Consider the following 18,554-nt stretch of genomic DNA (forward strand, 5'->3'; position numbering starts at 1 on the left):
AGGCATGGTGGTGAATGCCTGTAATCCCAGCTACTTCAGAGGTTGAGGCAGGAGGATCACAAGTTGGAGACCAATCTGGACAACTGGTTGAGATCTCAAAGAATAAAATAAAAAATAAAAAAGGGCTGGGGATGTAACTTAGTGATAGGGCACCCCTGTTTCAGTCCTTGGTACTGCAAAACAGACAACCTTCCCCCACAAAACCCAAGGAATTTAGTGGAAAGATACATAAAAGAAACTGAAAGACCAGGAGGCTGACCAGGATAGGAACCAGGGAAACACATTGGCCAACAGCTACAGAAACACATGAGAGGCCTTTTAAGGTGCTGTCTTGGATGACTCATTTATAAATGCCTCTAGTGCCCAGGGTTTCTGAGATTCAAATTCCTGGGCTGGGGGTGAAGTGCAATGGTAGAACATTTGCCTAGCATGTGTGAGATCCTGGGTTCAAACAAACAAAACAGCAACCAATATTTAAATTCCCAAGAGAAACGGCTTGGCCTGTCTTCAGCCATGTGCCCACACCTGAATTTGACTCAATGGGTGAGTCTTGATTGAAAGCCTCAAAGAACCTGATCAAACAGCACAGGAGTAGTCCCCCCAAGGTAAAACGAAAGGTTGTTATGGGCCAAACTATAGGTGCCTTAACCAGACAACCTCCATTTTACCCTGAGACTCCATTTCCTATGAGAAATACTTCTCCCATGAGAAAACCCAGCCTATGTAACCTACCTCCTGCTAAGTACACCCTATTTGGCAAAACATAGCAGTTGAAAAAGTTCCTGGTATTCTTATACAATGTATTATTAAGCAATATATTTATAAGATGTTCTTTTTTTAGTTCCCATTTTTCTTGGGCAGTGTACTGTACCCTGAAGTGGGTCAGAATGACCCACTTCCTACGTTGCTATGGTTTTGACTTACTGGTAGCTTATATTTTTTTAGCTATAAAAATGTACCCTACCTTCTGCAAAGGGTTGAAGTTTGCAGAGGTGACTTGGTTACTGCCCTTTCGACCCGCCGACAAATAGTTCCATGTCTTGATTCAAGACTGACCTGGTGATTTATTTCTAATGTGCCACAACAGGGTCATTATCAGAAAGGGAAAACTTCCAAATATAGAAAAGGGATTTTATAATAATTGTCTCTATTTTGTTGATTTCAACATTATACAAGTGGTGGCGCATGCCTGTAATGCCAGTAGCTCTGGAGGCTGAGGCAGGAGGATCATGAGTTCAAAGTCAGCCTCAGCAAAAGTGAGGCCTAACCAACTTAGTGGTTAGGCCTATTTTTAAATAAAATACAAAATAGGGCTGGGGATGTGGCTCAGTGGATGAGTGCTCCTGAGTTCAATCCCTGTTACTCAACCTCCAAAACAAACAAACAAACAAACAACAACAACAACACATTATACAAATTGTATTAGTCGTTTTTTTTTTTTTTTTTTTTTTGCTGTGACTAAAAGGACCCAACCAGAACAATTGTAAGGGAGGAAAAGTTTATTTAAGGGCTCATGGTTTCAGAGGTCTTAGTCCATAAAGGCTGACTCCATTCCTTGGGTATTGAGGTGAGGCAGAACATCATGGCAGAAGGGGGTGGCAAAGGGAAGCAGCTCACATAAGAGAGCACAATAGAGCATATATATGTAAATATATGCCCCAAAGCCACACCCCAAGTCCCACCTCCTCCAGCCACACCCTACCACTTCAGTTACCACTCAGTTAATCCCAATCAGGAGATTAATTCACTGATTGGGTTAAGACTATTACAACCTAATCATTTCTCCTCTGAACCTTCTTGCATTGTCTCACACGTGAGCTTTTGGGGAACACCTCACATCCAAATCATAACACAAGTTGCACATAATACAAAAATAAATGCATTTGTGAAAAACCAATGTCCTATCTCATTCTATTTTTTAAATATATATTTTTTAGTTATAGATGGACAAATACCTTTATTTTATTTACTTTTACGTGGTGCTGAGGATTGAACTCAGTGCCTCACACATGCTAGGTGAGTTCTCTACCACTGAGCCACAACCTCAGCCCCTGGATTGAGTTATGTACCAAGGCTTTTTTATTTGTTTTAAAATTTTGAGGCAGGGTCTTGCTATGTTGCTGAAGATGGCTTTGAACTTGCAATCTTCCTGCTTCAGCCTCTTAAATAGCTGAGATTAGAGGTGTGTATTTTAGCCCTTGTCCAGCACAGGCTTCATAAATGAAGGTTCAGTACGTGAGAAATCCTTAGGGAGTTTGAATTAAAGAGACAGGCTCTAATTACCTTTTTTTAAAAATTGATTTTATTTTTTTAAATACACAACAGCAAAATGCATTACAATTCTTATTTCACATATAGAGCACAATTTTTCATATCCAGGACGGCTTCTCCTAGCTCTAGTCTCCAGCAACCTATTAGAGTATCGAGGTTTACTGAAGAGGCGAGAGAGAGAGAGAGAGAGAGAGAGAGAGAGAGAGAGAGAGAGAGAGAGAGAGAGAGAGAGAGAGAAAACACACTACTGAGTGGACTTTTATTGGGGAACAAAAAATTCTGGGGAAAATCCCATCCAAAGATGAAGCGGGGCAGTGTCCCAAGGTCAGGGGTGATGATTGGGTCTTCCGGGTAGTGACCAGACACGCCTCCACACGGACAAACCCTCGGACCTGAGAAGGGTGGGGAAAGCTCTGGACACAACATGTGTCTAAGTGCCTCTCGCCCAGCCTGGGAGGTAACTCAAATCATGTGGGAGGATGGCCTCCCACAGTGTACCACTCTGCCTGGCTTCCATAAAATATTTTGCAAGAGAGAGAAAGTGAGAATTGAATGTTACAAGTCTTCGTACATGGTTTGCCATTTAGTAACTGCTATGTAAACAGTAAAGAGGACCAGCTGGTGGACTACCAAGGAGCAAGTATCAAGGAGAAGGATTATCAAATCCAGGATTCCTAGAGTTAAAATGTTCTCTGGTTGTGTACATCTTGAATAACTTCATTTTCTTGAAGAAGTTGTGTACAGAGCCTTCCAGACTGCTCCACTCTGGACTGATAGATTTCTAGGCCTCTTTCATAGTTACTATCATCTTGGATCCCTTCACCTCCCTCTTAGGTTGGATCTCTTCCTTTCTGGATTTCATGATTTCCTCTTTCTTTATTAACCCTTGTTTTGGTAAAGCACACCTTTTTGAAACTTCCAGATAGGTTATTAAAAATGATTTTTGCATAGATAACTTTTTTCTCTTTTTTAAAGAATTTTGTTGTTAGGCTGGGGCTGTAGCTCAGTGGCAGAGCACTTGCCTAGCATGTGTGAGGCACTGGGTTTGATCCTCAGCACCACATAAAAATAAAATAAAGATGTTGTGTCCACCGAAAACTAAAAAATAAATATTAAAAAAAATAAAATAAAGGCATACTTTTCAGCTATAACTACCAAAAAATTGTGTTGTTGTTGTTGTAGATGGACAGAATACTTTTTATTTATTTACTTTTTATGTGGTGCTACTGAAGATTGAACCTACTGCCTCACACATGCTAGGCAAGCGCTCTGCCACTGAGCTACAGCCCCAGCTCCCAGGTAGCTTTTTTCTACGTTCATATTTTATTAGTTTTGCGGGGTGTGATAATTAATTTTATGTACTAACTCAGCTAAACTAGAGTAATCAATTACTCAATTGAACACTATTCTAAGTGTTGCTGTGGAAGTAGATGTAACTATAGTCTATTATCACTTGACTTTAAGGACAGGAGAACGCCCTTGATAATGTGAGTGGTCCTCAGGTTAGCGATAGAATAGATAATTGTGGTATGTTTTTACTAGAGTGCTGTATTTGAATGTGTTCCCCAGAATTCATATTTTGAAACCCAACTCACAGTGTAACAGAATTAAGAGGTGGAACTTTTAGAAGGTAATTAGGCCATGAGGGCTTTGCCCTCACAAATGGGATTAGTGCTTTATAAAAGGGCTGGAGGGAATTAGCTAGACACCCTTATGCCATGTGAAGACAGTGTTCATCCTTCTGGATGATGTAACAACAAGGCACCAACTTGGAAAAAGAAACCAGGCCCGCACTAGACACTGAACCTGTTGGTGCCTTGATCTTGGACTCTCAGCCTCCAGAATGGTGAGCAACAGGTTTCAGTTCTTTATATATTATTTACTCAGTTATTTTGTAACAGCAGCAGGAATAGAATAAGATAAAATGCCACACAGCCCTGAAAAAGAATGTTTCCACTACACACAAAATGAATGAATTTCACATAGTGTTGAACAACACAACAAAAAACAGATAAAGAGTAGATACTATATGATACCAATTATATGAACCTCAAGAACTGGCAAAATGAATACATGTAGCAGTCATAAAAATAGTTATGTAGGGCTGGGTGGAGTGGTATATGCCTATAGTCCCAGCACTTGGGAGGCTGAGGCCAGAGGATCACTTGAGTCTGAGAGTTTACGACCAGCCTGGGCAACTTAGTGAGATCCTATCCTTAAAAAAAAAAAAAAAAAAATTACCTTTGGGATGTTATCGACAGAGAAGACACATGAACAGACCTAAAGTTATCCAGAAATATTCTATCTCTTGTTCTAAGTGCTAGTTAAATGGGTGTGCACATTAGTAAAAATTCATTGAACTATATAATTAATAGTTGTGCATTTTCATGTCTGGGAATAACACCTCAATTACTAAAAAAGGTACAAAGTGTTCTGAGACTGGAGGTAATCACAGGCTGTCCAAGAGTGACTTGAGTTGGGTGGGGAAGGGTCAGGGATCATAGACAAATTCATGGCATTGAACTGATATTGGAGTCATGGCCCTATTAATGTTGATCTTATAGCCTTCATGTTGTGACTCTATTACTATCCATCTACATAACCTTCTAGGAATCAGAGGGTTCATGTTTAGGACCCTGGCTTAGATAAATGAGTAGGCTTACAGATGGGAGAGAAGATAGGATTCCGGATAGGAAAACCTATGTAGAGAGGAAGAATAGCCTACTGGATATATGAATGCTAGGGAGAGAGAGAGGCAGAGGATGCTTATTCACTTTAAAAATTCTCTGTTGATATTGACTGTGGTCTGAAATGTGTCCCCCCAAATTCATGTGTTGGAAAATTAATCCTCAATGCAACACTATTGAGAGTTCAGGCCTTTTGGGAAGTGTTTAGGCCCATTCTCATGAATGGATCAATGCACCTCCAAAAGGATTCGAGGTGGTTGGCTCTCTCTTGACCTTCTGCTTTCTGCCATGGGAGGATGCAGCAAAAAAGCCCTCAATAGATATGGGTGTCTTGACCTTGGAGTTTTAGCTTCTAGAACTGTGAGAAATAAATTTCTTGTCTTTACAATTTCCTAGTCTCTAGGAAAAAATAAATAAAGTAATGTGGGCTGGGGTATATAACCTAGTGGGATTGCACAAAATGGACTAAGACCACATCCCAACCCAGGACAGATTCCCAGTGCTAACTTTGAGGGCCAGTCATTCCTTCCATTGAGTAACCATGGCTCCAGGCTACACTTACTGAAGTTTTATGTTATGTTTGCTGACATGACTCAGCTTGTCTTAAAGTATTTTATACTGAGCGTCTTACTCACCAGGAATGTCTTTCTGTAGCCTTGGTCATTTTGCTTTCTAATGATTTTTCTCCTAGTGTCTTAGGGCCTTGTTTCTGGGGACACTCACCAGTTGGTATGACTCTACATTCATTATTTAAAACATTCACTGCCCCTTTCTGCTTAGTCAGTGCATTCCTACATGAGAAATATACGCTCACCTTTTTGACTTTGGACTTGCCAATGCTTTGCTTTGCCTTAAGAAGTGTGAGCAGAAAACTACTATAAGCTGCATGCAAGTGGAGCTCTATGAGCTTCCTTTGCTTGGTTCCCCTACTGCTCTTCTACTGCCACAAACATGGCATGTCCCAGATGGGGTTGCTCTGGACCCCAAGATGAAGATGACACTTGGAGCAGAGTTGTAGCTGGTCCCCACATGTGAGTGAGAAATAAAACTGTGTTGGTGAAAGCTATTATGATTTTTGGATTGTGTGTTACCACAGCATAACACAGTGAAAATTAACACACTTGGATGTCTGGGAATGTCTCTTGGTGTGAGCAGAATATGCTACTGAGTCTTTTCTTTGGACTCGGTCATGAGCTTCAGTTTACTTATGATTTCAGAATATCTGAAATGAGGAGGATCTAGGTTATTTCTTTTTAATTAATAGAATAAACAAATGTTGCGCTGGGTGCAGTGGCGCACTCCTGTGATCCCAGTGGCTTGGGAGGCTGGGGCAGGAGGATCAAGAGTTCAAAATCAGCTTCAGCAAATTTGTGAGGCACTAAGCAAGCCTGTCTCTAAATAAAATATAAAAAAGGGTTGGGGATGTGACTCAGTGGTTAAGTACCCTTGGCTTCAATCCCCAGTACCAAAAAAAAAAGGAATGTCGGCTGGGGTATATAACCTAGTGGGACAGCACTTGCCTTTTATGTGAAAGGCCTTGGGTTCAATCCCAGCACCACAAGGGGGAAAAAAAAAAAAGCAAAGATTATAAATCACTGGAATCAATAGCCACAATTGAGAACAAAATATTTTATTTCTTTCAATAAAACTATAGTTTACAGTAGTATTTACTAAATAAATTATATAATTTCTCTTTTACAAGCAATAAACTAAATCACAAATATTTCAAAGATAATGTATATACACAACATAAGGCCTTTTATAAATAGCTTGGCTTTTCTCATTTCACTAGTAAACAGTGAAAAAATATTTATAGAAGCTAGTTTTCTATAAAGTATAGGCAGACCTATTACACTGATCTTTAAATTGAACGAATTTAAACTTTTAATGACATGGGCTATGATTATAATTTTGCAAAAAAAGAGCAGAATTTATATTTTATCATTTCACATGGGTAAATTTTTAAAAAATATATAAGCAGATTATATATGTTGCTTATGGATAATCACTGGGTGCATGCAAAATGGAAATAATGCAAGAGTCCGTAGGAAAATAGCACTTTCAAGTCCAAAAAGGTGACTGGCAATGGTAGAGAAAGCAGCTTAAACATAGTTCATGCAGTTCTTCACAGTTGGCAAGCAACAGCAAATGACAGAATAGTGTGGTATTTCTCACATCCCATCAGCTGATCAGCCTTGGACCAAGGCTCCCCTGACATCTGCAAACGTCTAAGTCCAGTGATTTTAACTCCATGTGTAATGGGACTCGGCCAAGTTCCTTTGGAGAAATCTGGAGCGAAGAAACTTCTCTCCAACAACTGTGTTCGGGTCTCATCCACGTGCTTGGGTGGTTACCACTGTCACTTACTGGCAGTGGGGGAGTATGGAGAGAAAGAAAGCAGATATGAGACTCAGTTTTGACATCAATTTATAATTGGAAATACAAGCTCTCAATTTCTCCCAATAACTTGTGCTTGGAAAATGTGCAGGTAAAAATGGAGTGCTTTAGGCTTGGGATTCTTCTGCAATGCTCAGCAGAGCATATGCTTCTCTGGTGGACCACACCATGTTAATTACTCCAGGGTTTATCAAGATCAAGTTCCAATCACATCACAGCACAAAGCTAGGGACTTGGAAGACAGCAATACTAAGACAGGGTCCCACACTCCCAATGCACAGGGCTTAGAGGAAGTGCTGTGGTAGATTAGATGAGAAGCCAAACAGAACAACCCCCAATGACTCAAAACAGTCTTGAACTCAAGAATGCTAAGCTCATTTCCAAACAATATCCCTGAAGCTGGGCAGTGAACAAACACGTACCTAAAATAGTCAACCATTTAAAACCAGCGCCAGCCAGCTCAACCAGTAGCAGTTGTATCATGATTCACTGGTGAACTGGTACTATTTTCAGCCTGTAAGGACATTTCTTGTCAAATGTATTCACTTCCTGGCTTGCATCCATGTGACATGATGTAAGTGACCTATACTTTGAGCCTTATTTGTTTCATCTGTAAAATAGGAGTAACTAACTCTGTAGGGTAGATGGGAAAGATACAATTTTCTTTTTTCTATTTTAGAGATGGGATCTCAAGTGATCTTCTTGTCTCAGCTTCCCAAGGAGCTAGGAACTATAGGTGTGTATCAATATACTCAACAAGGATAAACTTTTCTGTGGGGAAAATAAAGTGCATAAACACATAATACACACACACACACCCATAAATATAACAAAATTTAGGGCTAGGGTGTAGTTCAGTGATCAAGTGTAAGCTTAGCATACAGGAGGCCCTGGGTTAAACCCCCATCCGCGCCACCAAGGAACCACTTCCTCCCTGAAATTAGCACAGTGTTAGGTATATGCTAGCCCCTTCTCCTCCACATGAACTGTGGTGAAGACCCTGGAACTGGAATCCCAAAGATTGTACAGCCTAGTACCCTCAACTAGTGACTGCAAACACTTCAATAAAAAGTTTAAAATGACTGAAAATTATTAGGAAAGAAATTATGTCCAATAAAATAATTCTTTTTAGCAATCAATATTTCATCATGTAATTTGAGCCTACTGTGAGTTGTAATTTTTATTAACTTATCATTTTGTTTTATGGTTGGCTTGCTCCCTCCTCAGAATCAAAGTGGCTTGTTTAAATGCATAGCACCCATCAAAGGGGAGAAGGGTCTTTCCCAAGGTCTCATTCCTTGGCTCACTCACCTCCATGTGTTAACTCTTCTCTTGACACCCCCTGTTACGGACTGGATACAAGGGTCCCTGAAAGCTCATGTGTGAGACACGCAGGAATGTTCAGAAGCAATATGATTATAAGAGCTGTAACCTTATCAATGTATCAGTCCATTTGATGGGCTAATAATTTGAATGAGCTAATGAATGGTAACTATAGGCAGGTAGGGTGTGGCTAAAGGAAATGGGTCACCGGGGGGTGTATGCCTTTGGGGTTGATATGTTGTCCCTGGCAAGTGAAGCTTTCCCAGTGCTTCCTGGTTGTCCTGAGCACCTTTCCTCTGCTGTGCCCTTCTGCCTTGATGCTCTGCCCCAGTGGCCCAGAGCCATGGAGTAGGCCAGATATGGACTAGACTTCTGAAACTGTGAGCCGAAATAAACTTTTTCTCCTTTACATTGTTTTTCTTGGGAATATTGGTTACAGCAATGTGAAGCTGACTAAAACACCTGCCCTGGCCAACTCTACTGTTCTGAAAATATAGATCTTATGATCTAGAATGTGGTGTAAGGAAATCTTAGGGCAGAGTTGAAATGGAAGGCAGGACTTTTCACCAGTCAGACTGGCCAAGATGAAGAGCACTGAGCAGTCTCACCAAGGGCCCATGAGCCTCCATATTTTCACCCTTATGGGTGATTATTCTGTTTTATTTTGTTTTTGTGCTAGGGAGTGAACCAAGGGCAAGCTAGGTAAGCATTCTATCATTAAGTCATGCCCCTTAGTTCCTATTATTCCTGTGATGCTGGGGGCAGACCCAGCATCCCTTACATTGTAGGCAAGTGTTCTGCCACTGAGCTGCAACCCCAGACCCCGAGAGTTGTTTTTTTTTTAAATATTTTTTTTTAGTTGTTAATGGACCTTTATTTTATTTATTTATATGTGGTGCTGACAATTGAACCCCATGCCTCACACATGCTAGGCAAGTGCTCTACCACTGAGCCACAACCCCAGACCCTGGTGTTGCTTTTTAACTAAACTATTTTAGGTCACCTGCAGCCCATGAAAGCAGGATCTTTCCCTATGACCAGGGTGTCCTCATTATGTTTTCAAGTTGGAATTCTTTGCTAAGATGTTGCCGAGAAAAGCATCAATTTTCCTTCCAGCTATTGTAAGCACTAGGCCCTGTATTTTGTTTTCTTAGACCAAGTCCATTTCCACCAGCAATTCCTGAGTTTTGCTTTTTCTCAGTCCTACTCTGTATCCTTTTTATTTTCTATTGTCAATATTCTTTTGGCCAAAGTGCCTCTGTCACCATGAGAGCCCATCAACTCATTGTGTCCCACTCTACCCCATTTTAATCTAAACACACAACATGAGCATAGATCTGTGTCAAAGCTTCACAAGGCCTTACTCCAACATTATCTCCTTGGCTCTGGGGTCCCCTCTATCTTTGGGTTCACCTGATTGCTTTCTAAGAGATCCCTGAATTTCAAACACAAAAGTTACCACTATTGCTCTAGGAAGTTTAAACTCGTTTTTAAGAATAAGGACCTATACTTACATTTTATTATATTCTTATCTATCCCTGTATGGGGTGATACTTCGCATGGCAAGTCACTTGGTGAAAAAGCAAACTAGGGATTTCTCCTTGTATTGGATTCCAATAGCAGCAGGAATCTAAAACTTGCCATTGTCTCAGGAGGTCCAATGAATGCATCGGCTACTGCTGTAGAAATCAGGTAATGGCAGTACAAACAGAACCAAATCACTCCGTTATGGGACTTTATAGCTGGAAGGAAACTAGAAGAGGCCAAACATCCTACCTTTGCATCTCAATAAATATTTAGATTCAGAATCAGAAGTGAAGTCTCTTTTCCAAGGTCCAGGGACTAAGGAATACACTTAAGAAGCCCTAGGGCAGAAGGCAGGACTTTTGCTATCCCTGAAGAATCTGTACAATTGAACACAGCTATTTTGTGTCTGACTTGCAGAATGAGGGTGAAGAGGGATGTGGAGTACCAGGATTTGGGTCAAACTCCAGGGCTCTATTTGAGCTCCTTAACCAACAGCAGGCAGATGACTAGTACAACGACGAGAACTGAGAGAGAAGTTGACATTTGTCTCTCTTGTCTTGGGGGATGGATTTCAGATTATGGCCTCCCATTTCAAAATTGTTAGTGCAGGAGCAATATTTTAACACAGTTCCCTGCCTGAATAATTTGTTTTCCAAAGACCAGAGAGAAGCCCGAGGGCATCAAAGATTTATGAGGGCTGACAATTCTATGGGGGACTTCCTAGCTCGAGAGACTCCTGCTGATTGCGAATCGGAGCAGCTCTCTGATCATCTCATGTGTCACAAGCTCTGAATGGCACAGAATCCCCTCTGACCCCTGCTTCTGCTGCAACATGTGGGGCATGAACATGGTGCTAGTTTCATTGGGAAAGGAGCACCACCTCAGGACGAGGCCCCTGGTACCTCTCTCTGCTGCAGGGAAGGAGGCACCAGGCACCCAAGGCCACAGCCACCTCCAAGAGTGGGAATTAGGAGCTGACCCATGGAGCATTTTCCTTGCTAGCACTTTTTGTTACAAAAGCACACAGAAACCAGGATGGGTTAACCTATGTCCCCCTAAAATTCCTGTGTTGACGTCCTAATGGCCAATACCTCAGAATGAGACTTTATTTGGAGATAGGGTCTTTCAGAGGTAGTCAGCACTAGCGGATGCATTCATTGGACCTCCTGAGACAATGGCAAGTTTTAGATTCCTGCTGCTATTGGAATCCAGAATGAGGTCACGGGTTAGGCTCTAATTTATTATGACTGGTGTCTTTTTATGGATGGACATTTGGATACAGACATGAATAGAGGGCACATGGTGTGACTAGACACAGGGAAAAGACCATCTATAAGCCAGAGAGAGAGAGAGAGAGAGAGAGAGAGAGAGGTCTGGGACAAATTCTGCCTTTATATCCCTCAGAGGGAACCAGCCCTGCTGACACTTGACCTAGAACTGTCAGCCTCCAGAACTGTGAGGAAATAAATTTCTGTTGTTTAAGCCACTTAGTTTGTGGCATGCTGTTAACAGCAGCCCTTGCAAACTAACACAGTTGTGCCACCACTGAGATTTACAAAGTTGTTTTCTAAGGCTGAGGCAGGAGGGTTGCAAGTTCAAAGCCAGCCTCAGCAACTTAGTGAGGTCCTAAGCAACGTAGTGAGACCCTGTCTCAAAATAAAAAAATAAAAAGGGGCTGGGGATGTGGCTCAGTGGTCAGGTGCCCTTGGGTTCAATCCATGGTACCCCCCCACAAAAAAAGTTTTTTTAATTAAAAAAAATCCACATTTGCATTTCATTATGTTTAATTCTATCTCCTCTTGGGAGTTACTTCAAAGACCACAATACCTGGAAGTTCAGCGACTGTGAGAATTTGTAAAAGATTGAAAGTGAAGAAAAGACTTTTTCCACTGTATATTTGTTGATGTTTTGGTCAAGTTGCTGCCTAAGCAGAAGCAGCGTTTTCTGTGTTGAATCTTCAAACTGCCAAGGGGCCCTTTCAAAGAGACTCGAGTGAAATCAGCCTTGATGGATGAGAAGGGCATGCTTGGATCTGAGGAAGATTAGTACCTTCATTCTTACACCGCGCTGTGATTGTAGCCTCCAGTCTGACTTGAAAGGTGGTAGATGCTGGGCCTGTCAGAGTGAGCTGCCTTTGACATCTGAAGAACATGCCCCCCACCGAACTTGCACACACAGCACTGAAAGGCTACAATAAAGTACATGAAGTGGAAACAGTCCACAGAGCAGCACACTTGCTCTTAATTAGTTTTCAATTCAAGGCCCTTAACCTCGCCTTATCCCCTTTGCTCAGAGCTGCCTTTCTATCAGTAGGTGGCGGCAGAGGCTCTGCTGACAGAAGGAACTCACTTGCAAGCCCAGTGTTCAACCTGTGTTTAGGACCCACATAGGGTTCATCTGAGTTTTGCTTCTAGATCAGAGGAAAAGTGCATCTAATTGCAACAGTCTCAGGAAGGTGAGCCTAGGGGAGTGACACAGCTCTTCTCTCTACATCAGCAGAGAAGGGATACAGATGCTCAGAGCTGAAGGAGCCTGAGAACAAGCTCAGTGGGTCTCAGCTCTGGGGCGTAGAGAACATCTGAAAACACCCATGCGTTGGCCCACCCCTAGGGATTTTATTCCTAATCCATAGGCCCAACAAACAACTGGGTCTGTTAATACAAGTCATATTTTGAAAACATTTTGTGAGGAATCCAAAATGATTTGGAAACATCTTCCCAATTTCACAGCCACGTAGCCAAGGCAGACGGGACGTGAATGAGCAAATGGGGCCACTAGTGCAGGAGCAGCTTGCAGGTTCCTTAATTAGGCTGTGCAGTGGGCTGAAAAGCAACTCTCCCCCAATTCTTGTCTTCCTTGGACCTCAGAACATGGCCTTATTTGGAAATAGGGTCTTTGCAGATATAAGTCATTCAGATAAGGTCCCACTGGATAATGGTGGGCCCTAATCCAATGACAGATGACCTTATAAGAAGGACAGAGGCATGGAAACTCAGGGAAGAAGCTGTGTGAACATGGGAGCAGAGATGGCAGCAGTATTGGTCAAAGAATGCTGAGGAACATGTGGAACCATCGGAAGCTGGAAAATATAGTAGGGATCCTCCCCTGGAGTCTTCAGGGGGAGCGTGGCACTGACGATACCTTGACTTTGGAGTCCTGGCCTCTAGCACATGAGATGGGATATATCTGTTTGTTCAGTCTCTCAGTTTGAGGTGGTTTGGTACGGGAGTCCAAATCAGTCCTGGGAGGGTAACACAGGCAGAGACAAACCAAAGAGAAGCCAGGCCCTGGATTCCTCACTCCTGAGCCCTCCTCACACCACCTACCAGGCTTGGCAGGCCTTGGCTTTTACCAAGTGAACAGTCCTTAAACATCTTCCCATCCCACCTCAGAGTCCAGCAGAGGAAATGGTATGAACCAGAACCGTCCTGTTTACTAGGTCCTGGGTGTGACTTCAACTGATTCTTCCTAAAATTCTCATTTGTTTTAAATCTGATTCCTTTTAAGTCTGCTACTTGTTCCCTGCAGGCTCAGGGCATTATGGACCACAAGTTCACTCCACTGGAGATGGCTTTTCCTCAGATACTCTTCTCCCAAGAGTTGGAGAAGCTTCTATGACAAGGAAGAAAACGGAAGTGGAAATCAGAAGGGAAGGCAACAGGGAGAGTGCAGAGGGATTGGGGAAGTGTTGAGAGAGGCCAGTTTTAGGAGGCAAATAAAGAAAAATGTCAGGGAAACCCTGGGTGTCCAAGGAGACTCAGGTGAACCAAGAGCAGAACTAGCTTTGAATAAGGGGAAAATCCAGCTGGCCTGCGAGGCCACCATTCACTGTGCAGCTAGGACATAACAGAAAAACCCAGCCATAGCAGCCCTACATACTGTCATTCAATTGCTAACCACGGGCCTAACTGAACAGAAAAGCCAGTGGGCCTTTATAACTCCAACTGCAGTACTCTAAGCTAATCCTTAGACAGCAGTTTAATGTTGTTAAAAAAAAAAAAATCTTACAGTGCTCCCCTAATCCGGACTGACAGGTTGCCTCATTAAAACTGAAGCCTGTGTCACTCTTATTTCAACTAGGAGCAACCAGGAGGTGCTGTAGGGCTCAGGCAGTGACACCCATTTTTTTCAGCTCTTTACATGCCTTAGAGACGTTATTTGGCCAATAACTTAAGGAGTCAAGCATTTCTGGAAATAAACAAAGGGCCCTATTTTACCTTTTCTGAAATCTCTCGGTTTCTCAACAATGTGGTCCTGTGGGGAAAATGAATGACATCTAGTTCCATGCCTTCCAAGCTGAGGTGCTGTTGGCTTTTTCTCTTTCCTATTCTGCTCTCACTAAAATCTACCCAAACCCTGAGCTGCATCTTTGGTTGGTGGGGACTCCAGCTTTCTTCCGAGAAGCAATAGAATTGCCACTGTTTCAAATAAACACCCCTGGCAGCAGCCAACACTGGCTCAGACTAGGAATGATTAAAGAGACCCTCTATTTCACGTGTAAGCCATTAACCACAACACCCAGGGATTCAAATCCAGAAAGGCGGTTTCTCTTGCCAAAAAGTTCCACTGATTTTCTGAGACCCCTGTGACCTAAATTTAAAGCGTTTTTCTTCTCTTCTCAGGCTTTTCCCATACATAACGGTATGATAAGCTGTTAATTCAATCATTTTCACTTCTCTGCCACCCTTCCTCCCATGATCAAAGAGTATTATTAACCACACTAAAAACACATTAAATAATCAAGCTGTCCAAGAGCTGCCCATCAGAGCACTAATCTCCAATACTGGTGTGGCTAAAAACTAGCTTAACTGTTTCTCTTCCTTCACCCACAGCTATTTTTGCGCTTCAAACAGCCATTTTGCAGATGCACTTATGCAGATGAAAGTACATGTTATTGAGAGGATGCTAATGTGGAAAGTGTCAAAGGAACAGGGCATAACTTAGGCACTGAGTAAAAGAAGCAAGAAAGCCACTGTTGTGTGGCAGCCATCTTTCACACTTCTATATTATTAAAAATGCAGTCCTATTATCTCCTCCTCCATCCATTCCCGGTTGGTCAGGAAAGGACGCTGTCTCTCACTCCATTTCCAGCAGGAATGGCATTTGCTGGTTGTTCCTTTTCCCATTCACACCAAATTGCATTCTACATCAGGCAAAGAAGTCCCTTTAGGAACTGAAATAACAGCTACGGTGACAGCATCCATCCATGCTTCAGAAGATCCGGGACTATTCAAAAGTGGAATCTCACTCTATTATGAAGATTGCATGATTGCCCATTTTAAATCAATACAGCCTGCTCATCTCTGTTGTATTCTTTTAAATACCCTAATCTATGCCATCAACTCAGCTTTCATGGGAAAACACATCATTGGTCACTGGACAAAGTCATCTTTAAGACACCTCCTTCGATTTGAATATTTGCAAATGAATCTGAAAGCCGGAAACTCCACAGTGTGAAGGTGAATGACCTTTTGAAAAGCAGAGCAGGTTGCTAGGTAGACAGAAACTGAAGTAAATGCATTAGTAAGGATGATGGAACAATTCGTGGCCTTCGAAGGTCACCTATCCTTTTAAATTTCCTGTCAAATCACAGGAAAAAGCAGGCTAGCTGCCCTAACTCACATGCATGTGATGTGTGGGTGGATCCTTAAAAGGAAATTTCACATGTTATCTGATGTGCACAAATCATTTCAGTTTAAATCTGCATATTTTAAGGGGATATAAATAGTATTGTTCATTAGTGTGTAAATAAAAGCAGTAGGGATTAGGTTACAACTGCTAATAGAAAAATGCTATTAGCAGTTGTATCTTCAGGGGGAGAAATATTCCAAGAGAAATCTGACTACATTTGGTGACAACACTGAACAGCATGTCACTTGAGAAGCCTCCAACTGCCCTTCAAGTAAAGATGGCTAGGATCCAGAGCTTTCAAATTAGGTCAGGAAGAAAGGAGAGAGAAATGCATAGCCAAGAATGGTTTTCCTCTTTTTTGCTTTTCTTTTACAGCAGTTTTTCATAATGTAGAAGCAAATGAAAACACTGAAGGGAGGGTAATGGCTTAGGCCTTTCAGATCTGGAAGGGGATGCAAAATAAAACAATAAAAATTTCCAGCATGAACATACATCCTGGCAGTATAAGTTAATGGTGCAGAATGTTCTAGATGCTCTGTCCTAAAGTTTAAGTTTAAATACTGTGAAGGTTTCTGGCAGAGGAGGTGATGAAACAGCAGAATTTGGAGAAACAACTGTGGCTTCTTTGGAAAACTTTATTTCTGCAACTTTTTGTAAGTCAGAATGAGTCACAGCCTGTCAGAGCTGGCTGGGGTCTCAGAGATGATTTAAAAATCCATTTTATAGATGAGAAAACTGATGCCCAAAGAGGGTGACTATTCCAAGATCAATAATTAATGAGAAGCAGAGACAGGCATAGGCTCCAGGGACTATTTCTCTATCGTTAAAGTCTCACTTGGTTTTGAAGAAGCTAAAAAAAAAAAAAACCTAAAAAAACTAGAAAAACTGTGTGGGGGTCATGAGGTCAAACTCGTTTCCTAAGAACACAAATATTATTTGCCTTTTCATTCTTGTGTGTGTTTAATAGAGTTTCCAGAAGCAAAATGATGTGTCATATTTCAAAGATTGATGTAGAAATAGATATGAGAATCCAATTTCTTTTATTAACCTAGACATTAGGATTTACAAAAATGTAAAATGTTGCTACTCTTTTCATGAAATTTATTTTTATATCAGAAAATATAGTTCCATTTACAAAAATGTTATTTAACAAAATATTTTAAGTGAGCTAATAAGTATTTTAAAATTTTCTATTTTAATTTTGAAGATATAACCTACATACACAAAAGCTCTTTGGGATTCTCAATAATTGTTAAGAATGTATTGGGGTCTTGAGGTCAAAGCAGTTCTCAGAACTGCTTTACATTAAAAAATAACCAGATAGGAAATATTAAAAATGGATTTTTTTTTTTTTTGGTACTGGGGATTGAACTCAGGGGCACACAACAACTCAGCCACATTCTCAGCCCTATTTTGTATTTTATTTATAGACAGGGTCTCACTGAGTTGCTTAGCAAGCCTTGCTGTTGCTGAAGCTGGCTTTAAACTCGAGATCTATCTTGCCTCAGGCTCCAGAGCTGCTAGGATTATAGGCGTGCACCACCATGCCCAGCCTAAAAATGGAATTTTTTTCAAGGTGCTGAGGATTGAATCTAGGACCTCACAAATAAATGCGAGGCAAGTGTTCTACCACTTAGCTATACCCCCAGTCCTAAAAATAAAATTTTATTAAAAATTTTCTTAATAACCCCCCCAGCTTTTTGGACCCATCTCTCACCTTCATAAGGAAGGAGCACAAGTCCAATGAGATGGAAGTTTGACTTGCATTAGTTGTCAATAACAATGAAATGGTCCCACATGGGGTTCAAGTTTAGGCCAGAGAGACCATGGGCTAGATTTGAATTTTGACTATAATTTACCAGTTCTGAGAACTGCTCAAATTAATCTTCAGTTTCCTTACACATATGAATGAAGGCAAATATAACAACTATCTTTGTGGATGAGCTAATATAAGACAAGGACTGATATTGTGCATGGCGCATGGTATGTACTGAGTTTAGCCATTCATATTATTATTATTCAAACTCTTGTGCCCTTCCAACAATGCAAAAGTGTTTCCCTTTCACATTCCATATTGAAATTTAAAAAGTCAATTTTTATTAATCCAAATTTATCTATCTTTATTCCTCTATATTTTTCTTGTCATATTACTTTGTCTGATCTCTGCAAGTCTAATTGGTGAACTATAGGGCAGCATAATTCCTAATCCAGGCAGCACAGCACAGAAATTATCAGTGGGTTAATTGCTTTGGGTTAAATCCTACTGGTTTGAATCCCTCTTATTGATTCCTCTGTTTGCATATCCCGGGGCAAATTGGGTACTTTCTGTGTGCCTCAATTTCCTTGCCTATAAATGGAGCTAGAATCCTTAAGAGGGTTGGTGTGAGGATTAAATGAGCTATATAAAAACTAAATTATACACACACACACACATACAGACACACACACTCACACATATGTATATATTTTAGGACAGTGTAGGAAATGTATGAAAATACTCAAAAATGCTTCATAGCTTTTTGCTATTAGCTACAAAACAGAATTAGGCTACAGTTTTTTACAGCTTAGCAAGAAACATTTCTACTGCCCATTACCTTCCTGCACAGCTTGCCTGTTCTCTCCCTTTTCCTTTCTCTCCTCCTTCACTTCGGAATCACAATCAGCTGTGCTTGGAAGAATGACAGATGATCACGCCAACCAGCAAGCCACCACCGTCTC

General features: G+C 41.3%; 1 protein-coding gene across 5 annotated transcripts in view; it reads right to left on the bottom strand.

Annotated features, from left to right (window-relative positions):
• Window positions 1-18,554, bottom strand: part of Pip5k1b (phosphatidylinositol-4-phosphate 5-kinase type 1 beta) — a 333,977-nt gene that overhangs the window by 37,721 nt on the left and 277,702 nt on the right. The window contains exon 15 of one of the 5 annotated variants that reach the window (XM_027940142.3): window positions 6,621-7,324. The exons of the other annotated variants lie outside the window; for them this stretch is intronic. Coding sequence (XP_027795943.2) covers window positions 7,322-7,324 — 3 coding nt within the window. The 3' untranslated portion in view covers window positions 6,621-7,321. Of the gene's footprint in view, window positions 1-6,620; window positions 7,325-18,554 lie in introns of those variants that run through there. 5 annotated transcript variants of the gene reach the window in all.

Source organism: Marmota flaviventris, chromosome 13 (assembly GCF_047511675.1).
Source record: "Marmota flaviventris isolate mMarFla1 chromosome 13, mMarFla1.hap1, whole genome shotgun sequence".
NCBI lineage: Eukaryota > Metazoa > Chordata > Mammalia > Rodentia > Sciuridae > Marmota > Marmota flaviventris.